The sequence below is a fragment of the Neolamprologus brichardi genome, chromosome 13 (genome assembly GCF_056152115.1).
Source record: "Neolamprologus brichardi isolate AB-2024 chromosome 13, ASM5615211v1, whole genome shotgun sequence".
NCBI classification, from domain to species: Eukaryota; Metazoa; Chordata; class Actinopteri; order Cichliformes; family Cichlidae; genus Neolamprologus; species Neolamprologus brichardi.
The window spans coordinates 10,231,796-10,240,201 of NC_142116.1; the positions used below are offsets into that span (position 1 = coordinate 10,231,796).

General features: G+C 38.0%; 1 protein-coding gene across 1 annotated transcript in view; it reads left to right on the forward strand.

The window, feature by feature from the left end:
- The window catches only part of pcnx2 (pecanex 2), a 36,938-nt gene extending 35,425 nt beyond the window's left edge, over positions 1-1,513 (forward strand). The window contains exon 40 of the mRNA XM_006783657.2: positions 1,114-1,513. Coding sequence (XP_006783720.2) covers positions 1,114-1,287 — 174 coding nt within the window. The 3' untranslated portion in view covers positions 1,288-1,513. The remainder of the gene's footprint in view (positions 1-1,113) is intronic.
- Positions 1,514-8,406: the final 6,893 nt, after the last annotated feature.

An 8,406-nucleotide genomic window follows, 5' to 3' on the forward strand; every position in this document is an offset into this window, starting at 1 on the left:
TGTTCACCATTGTTCCATGTTTTCACCATTTGTGGAAAATGTCCCAAAGCCTTAGAAATGCTATTCTAAGCTTTTCAGATTTATAGATGTCAATGACTTTGTTTCTCATCTATAGTTGAGTTTCTTTAGATCGTGGCATGATTTGTTACTTTTTGAGACTTTTTAATCTACATCACTTTGTCAGACACGTTCTATTTAAGTGATTTGTTAAAAATTCAGCAGGTCTGGCAGTAATCATGCCTGGGTGTTGCTAGTGAAATGGAACTCAGCTTCCACTCAGGGGGGTATTTTTTTTTAAAAAAAAATGGTTGATTGATAATGAAATCATTATTTAAAAATTGCATTTTGTATGACTTTGTCTAATAGTAAAATTAGTTTGATGGTCTGAAACAACAGTGTGAAAATATGCACAAAACTAATGCATCAGGAAGGGGGGGCGGTGTATACTTATTCACAGTCCCGTATTCTGCTTTTCTTTATTTCCTGCCATGTATTCACTGTTATTAAGGTGGATGCTCATATTAAAGATAACCAGGGTTTCAAATAAGGATGTCAGTGGATTTACAAGGAGTCTCTGTGAGCCAAATGTTCAGGCTTCAGGCTGCTCTAAAACTACAGATCTGTCTGTGGAAGCCTGTTTCAGCAGCTGGAAAAACAATTGCTTTAAGATTCAGAAGTCAACATTTCAGGTTATTATCTCCAAATTTAGACTTACGAACTGAAACTTCAGAGAAAATTTTTTTAACATAACCCCAAAATTTGTGCATGGCAAAAAATGTTTGTGTGGGTTTTTTTTTTTCCAGTGGAGAGAGTCCCATATTTTTACTGTTCGAAGTTTTGAAAAAAGTTGAAGAAAGCTGAAAAAGTGAGACTCATTTCGGTTGTTTTGTACTCCCGGAGCCCAAATTGTGAAGTCCAGAATTAAAATATAGGAAAAAAACAAAGTGAAAATCAGATTTTTACTCTCATGCATCATTTGACACTTTTGAGTGGTACGATCAGAGTTGCCGTCTGATATTCTTGTTGTGTTCGAACATGCTCGTTGCTTTATACAAACAGCGAATGCTCTCCTGTGCCTGAAACCGGCCTCCTCTCTCTTCATTTCTTCCTCAGTGGACATCAGAGCCATATGAGAGTATAGACGCGAGCAATTCCAACGCTGCAGTCACGGTGAAAGACGACACACAGTTAAGCGAGCAGGGCTGCAGCCAGGGATTAGACAAGACCCAGGAGGATTCAGCATCTGCCTCAACAGTTCCAGACCCAACCGATCAAAAGACTGTCTGAGAGAGAAAACCCATCTGTGACAGTGCCCATACTCATGCCCACATACAGACAGGACTGTATGAAGAGTTATACACACATAAATAAAGAAGATTGTATGAGAGAGCACCCATGCACACAAACCTGCCTCCTCTGTCCTCAGCATGTGGTCTCACCCTGTTGTCTGAATGTAAAGTCTGAAAACACAGTCTTTGATGCAGAGGATAAAAATAAAGACATTTTTAAACGATGTGGCCTCTTTCTGTGGTTAACAGGTCTCATTTAAATCTGGGTGTCAGAAGGAAATATTTATTTTTGGAAGTATAGTTTATCAAAATGCCACAGGTTAATTATATAGTCTTACTCAGAGATGCCAAAACTCCCCTGTGTATTAGGTTGTTTAAACATTTTACTTTAAATGATCATGAATTGTTTCAAAAAAGTCCAACATGTGATTACTAACCTTTTGGCCTGTAGTCAGATGATCTCCCCGAAAACTCTGTTAAACACTATTTGACTTTATAATAAGTCGTAATCGTAATCCATTTAAAAAATAATGTATGCCTCGTTTTGAGCGGGATATAATGTCTTTCCCACCTGATTCAAATAACATTTCCAGGTGGACTTGTAAGGCAGGCTCTCAAGTCAACAGGAAAGAGATATGATCACGGTGATGACTCACTTATTGACAATCTTACTGACTCTGATCCGTGCCAATGGATTTGTAACCTGAAAAGGACTTTCCAGTTCTCAGCTGAATGGTTGGTTTTTAAGTTAAGAGTAGCCTGCAAAGAAACATAACACAACATAGGATTAAACAGCCCCTAAATCTGAATAAAAGACTTATTTGGCCATTTTTATTCTCTAAAAGTTTTAAAATGTACAGCACCATGTAAAAGTGCTGACCACCAGGTTCTCCAAGCTTTCTGGAGGTCTTTCTTTGGTCATTGGCTGCTTTTTCACTGTTTTTCAGTTCTGTCCTTTTGCCTGATCATTTTCAGATGAATGGGTTTTTTTTTTTTTTTGCTGCACCACCTAATACTGACCTATGAGTCATTCAAGCACAAAAAAGTCATCTAATTCAAGAGATGAACCAGTGACATCTTAGCAAAGAACTAATTTTCTGTGTAGCCACTTTGTTACCAGCAACCATTGCAAAAGCATATAATTTGTTCCCATTTCTTTTGTTGAATACATTTTTTTTTTAATTATGGCCAATTTTATGGACATAATTTGGTACTATTGAACCAACAAGGTGATTGACTAAGAGCTATTAGCTGAAAAGTCTCTGCAGGGTGTGCAGCGTGACCTTGAAAGAAATTGAGGAAGCTGTCCAAGTGGGGGATAAAAGAAGAAGTATCAGACCTAAAAAGAAAAAAAAATGCAAGCAAATGACCAGTATCTGAAAGCCGTGTCCGTAAGCAAAATACAAGAAATCTAGCAAAGACTTGGCAGAGGATCTGAGAGGTGAATCTGGCCTTTTAGCTGATCCATCTGGCTTAAAAGCATACCTGGACAGAAAAAACACAGTGGAACAATATCAGTCATAGATTGGTCTCCTCAGAACCTGATTAGGCCCAACCATTCCTAATGTTGTGGTTTTTAAGGTAGTCGACCAGTGTAGTTTCTCATGATTTGTTTTTTTTTTTTTTTAAGAAAATAATTAGGCAAATTTACCAATTGGGTTCTTCTTCAAGCATCTCTCATGTACGGTGAATTAGAGATCCAAGAAGACTGTTTCAGTAGCTTAACCTTTATTTATTTTCCTCAACATTATTGAAGCAATTTGCAATAATTTTTTTTTTTTTTTTTTTTTTTTTTTACAGAGGATGTAACAAAAGGTAGCCAACATCCAAAGAAAAGCTTTGAATGTTGTTCAAGAGGCCTTAAGAACTATTCCTGAAGACCACTTGAAGAAATTACGAGACAGATGACCTGAGAGAGTTCAGGCTATGTTAAACAATAAAAGTAGTCAAACCCATTATAGACTTTCAAACTCATTAGGATTGTACAAACTGTGCTTTTGCCTTATATCGTGCATTTCCATATACGTTGCATGTTTCAACAAACCGCTTCACCCATTTCCCCAGAAAAATACAAAGAAATAAGTGGTGGTCTAAAACTTTTGCACAATTTCCTATGTGGACAGATTGCAGTCTGGATTTTAAAATAGTTCCTTTTTTCCTGATTAATCCTGGAAAACGATTTGTATTGCTGTACCAGACAAGTGAAAACTGGCCAGCTTCAGGTATAAAGATGGAGGAACAGGCTTAAAAAGCTACAAAAGAGAGATCATCCATGAATCCCTACACAAAATTGGCTGTACACCTGCTTGATAGTTACTTAAGATGTTTAACTCTGGATTAAAATGATAAATTGATGAAATAAGAGACTGAACGTAGTCCTTGCCACCCCGTAAATGCCCCACCTCTCTCCCCCCTACAGCTGAGTTGGGAAACCACACCCTGCTGCCATAATTAATAAAAGGGAAATTACAATAAAAATGAATCGACTCACTTCATCATGTACCCTGATCCTACCATCCAAATGTCACAGCAGAAATCAAGGCACAGACCAGGGAACGTTTATCCAATCTTCTATTGTCCAGTTTTGATAACTCAATCGTAGCCTCAGATCACTCGTCAGCGGTGCCCACTGCGGTCTTCTGCTGCAGCCCATCTGCTTGAAGGTTCAACGAGATGCTTTTCTGCATGCCTTGGTTGGAAGGAGAGTCTATTTGAGTTACAGCCGCCTTCCTATCATCACCCTGACCTCTGGCATCAGGGACTTTTGGTCCACACAAATGCTGCTCACTGGATATTTCTTTTGTTTCAGACCTTGTCTCTCACACAATCAATTTGGAGTCCCTTAAATCAGAGTCACCATTTCCCACACCTTCAAAGAAAAACACAGTCACATTTGGCAAAAATCTATTAAGTATTTATTGTAAGTTGTTACATTTAAATTTCTTTCTCTAGCAGCACGATTTAAATTACAGATATTCAAGGGCAGTTACCATAAGTTGGAGTTTTCTTTTAATGCAAGATGTCATTGTGTAAACAAAGACAGAGACAGAACTGTAGATCAAAGTGTACCAAGACTGAGCACCGTGTAAACATGATGCTTAAAGGCTGATGAACAACATTTTTTTGTGTCTTTTCAGATTAAAAAGAAAAACAATGACAGAAAAACTTCTGACTGGAATAAATTAACAGCAACAGTAAAGATAAAATGAAAAATAATAGCAAGCTTCTTTTGTGAGTGAGTTGTACAATTTTACTGGGGGCTGACCTGGTTGCTTGCAGTCCACATCAGTCACATCTCAAAAGGTTCAGTGCCCGTTATATTATGGTTTTGTTGGTTACATGTTGGGTAATTGGATTACATGTGAATGATTCAGAAGTGACACAAACCCACAACAGCAACATGAAAAGAAAGCTCATGAAATGCGTTTCATCAGGATGTTTTTATATTCCAACAATTCTTTTCACCCCGTTCCACTAAAGTGGAAGGTAGATGATTATTATTTTGGCACATTTCATCCACCACAGAGACTCATTCTGTACTTAGTTGGACATTTGCAGTTCGAGTTTCCCTCTTTTTATTTATTTAATTGAATTCCACAAAGCTCTATATTTTTTTAGGCTGTTTTTCGTAAAGAAACTGTGTGACGTTCAGCAAATAGGCTTATTTTATTTTCTTGATGAGAGTAAAACAGGGACTGCAAGTATGAAACTGGAGCCTGCTGCTATTACAAAAAAAAGAAAAGAATGGTTTATTTCTAGCTTATGGTTCAGTCACTCTAGAGGAAAAATTAACATGGCAAAAATAAAACTAAACCAATGGTCTCCTGGTGAATACACTGAATATTTTGCAATTGGTTGGAGACTGATTGCAAGTGGTTGCAGCACCCACTTTCAAGTATGAGGCAATTTCACAGGTTGCCTATTGGGGAGCGGCCTCTCATCCACCAGGCAACCCATTTCACCTGCAGAAAACTGCTCAACAACTCTCATCTACCTGCAAAAACATGGCATAAAGCAAGACGCTAGGGCATTGAAAATAGAGAAATACCAGCAGTCAACTCAGGCTGACTAGCATCACTCTCGTTTGCAAATAAATTGGCATCTAATTTATAAATACACGCAGACGGTTCCAAAACGGCACACGGTTGCAATAATTTTGGTCATGCCTCAGTCTCCAACCCCGTTTTTCCCTAGTGTGACTGCAGCATTAATAACGTCAGGTCAGGCTTGCAGTTTCTTCCCATCTTCCCAAATAAATCTCACCAAAAAAAGTACACAAGTATATATCATCCGTTTTCCTTTTGACACTCCTCCCTGCAATTTTCTTTAAACCTAGTTTGTTTGTTTTTAAACTGGATGCAAATATTTTGTCTGTCTTGTTCTATCATGCAAAAAAAAAAATGCCAGTACAAGCATGACTGAATATCTCTCACAAAGTCCAAACTCCCTAATACTTTTTAATTTTCTCTCTTTCTTGGAGCACAGATTTAAATCACTGTGTGACACACAACGTGAGTCCCTCCAGTGCTATTTTACAACATGAGGTTGGGTTTAAACTAGAAGATATAAAAGTCTTTACATGCTACAGTTAAGAACTGACAATCAGTTTCCTCTGATAAATTTCAAAGTCATACATACAAGCAGTCATCTTGAAGACTGGAGACAGTGAGATGCTTTCTATTGTCTTAAGACTTCACCCTTAAACTGGCTACTATTCTCATCTCTGCATTTCAATTCTGAAAAGGGAGGTCACATCTGTTTAGTGCGGCAGGATGAGGCTCCAAATTAAATATACATCTCACCCCAGACCACCTTCTGGACCATTAGTGACCACAAAGATTAAATTTCACCTGTCAAAATAAAGCAATCAGGATCTCGCTCAAGAGACGTGTCAAGCAACCAGTGAAAAACAGCGAAAAGTTGAGCCTGACTCTGGATTAAAAAGCACTGTCCTGGTAAAATCTCTCTTCAAATCATGCATGTGGAAATAACTGACCATATCTGTTAATACAAAGATGTTCATTTAATCATTCGGGTAATTCATGAGACACTCAAAACAAGAATTAAGTACTCATAACCATCAATATTATAGTCAAACATACTAGAAGAAAAATATGAACCTCTCAAAAGAGTTTCTCATATTTTTAATTGTCTGCATACTGCAGTACTTGAATACATACTCATACAGTATCGTTTATAGCAAATAACTGAATTATTTCATTTATTTAGCACAAAGCATGCTGAATAGAAAAAAATGTCACTTTTCTAATCGCCTAAAGTGACGGTAAAATTCTTTTTTTCATTTTCACCTGCAGATAATTTCTCGACGACCGTGATCTATCTACAAAGGCATGACATAAAGCAAGAGGCTTAGGCATCTAAATCAATAAAGAGAGAAGTGATTGCCTAAAACTGTTGAGAACCAACTTCGAGCAGTACCCGCACGGACAAAATCTCTTTCCGAGAGTAGCACAAACACCTCCGGAAGAGGTACAAAACAGACAATATGAGGGAGGAATTAAACATCAGTGCAATTTTTTGCTGTAAAATTGGCCCTTCTCTCCACTAACGGCTAATAACAGAGTTGTATATGTGATGTCACAAAGAGAGAAAGCGTAAGCCTGACAGGGGGAGAGTGAGACAGACAAGAAAACAAGATCTTGAGGTCTGTTGTGAAGCATAAAGAGGCACCAAATCCAACTGACGGAACACACAAAACCGACATCAATTGATAAACCTTTCTTTAGCCATGATGCACTGTGGGAAGAAGGAAAACACACACACACCCACACAAACACCATCAACCATCCTACTGTCACTTCCATTTCAGTTCAGGAGCTAAATTTTCCTGACAAAAAAAAAAAAAGTTCAAAAATAATTTAGATCTGAATCAAACCTCAACTGAACATTAAAAGTGGCTCATAAGAGCTGAATAAATGGTCCCGTAAGTAACTTATAACTGACTAGTCTATCGTTTTGCCTTAGTGGAGTGTTTAACAAACACAAAGCCCACTTCTGCTCCACATCGATGCTACTGTATAAACACAGTGATAGTCTGACTGGATGTGGCTACAAAAAGAACAGTAAGTTGAAGAATAGAAAAATAAGTTGCTGTTGCCACAGTGCTGCACTCATTTCATCATATAATTCACAGCATTCGTGGAGAGTCTACTGACAAACAACAAAGATAATCACAATAAAATATGGAATACTTCATGGTGAGCGGGGTTTATTTGAATGGTTCGAGTGAATTACTGCGACTTGCGTGTGGACAGTGCACACTTCAAAGGCAGATACTGTCATTGACTCGGCTAGCTTGTTTTCATGTTTGCGCCAGCTCCAAAGCCCTTATAAAGTGAGACTATGTAACTTTTGAATGAGTCAATAACACGGTCTCACTCTTAGAGATAAAACAATTATATTCATAAGCAGTAAAACAAACTCTTTCCACTCAGTATACTCAAAGTTTGGATGTAACTAAGACTCCTGTCACACAGGCGTAGAGACCAGTTGGAGACCACTTGGCAACCATCAGTCACAGTGGAAAAAGGAGCAGTTTCAAACCAGGTGTGAGAGGATTCTGGATGTTGCTTGCCATCTCTGAAACTGATAGCAAAGTAGTATACGATGAGTAGATTGCTACAGTTGCCCTAAGTTTGCGCGACACTGACTTGTCTGCATTTGCCAACTACTCGCCATGAGGTTTTAAAACTGTAAAGAGTGCAACGCCTTCAAAGTAAAAGCTGCACCTTTTGAAACATGTTGCTTCAGCCATAGACCGTATACAACACAGATGTAGCTCCCAAAGCCAAAAATTAACCCAATGCAAAAGAGTCTTGAAAGATATACAGGCCTGTAGAAGTCTACAGGAGCAAACATTTCTTTCCTGACCTAGGTGAACACTTTTGTGATGGGTTTATGGGTTCAGTTGCTCATTTTAATTTAGTTTGAATAAGAAATTTTGGTAAATCTTGTACTATGCTTAAAAAAAGGATGATTATCCATGGTATACTTACTGGCTGGGTACAATCACAAGTCGCTAGTCATTAATCATAGCCACATTTTTTAAACCATGACGGCAATGGTAAAAATCTCAAAGCTTCAAAGAGGACTTCAG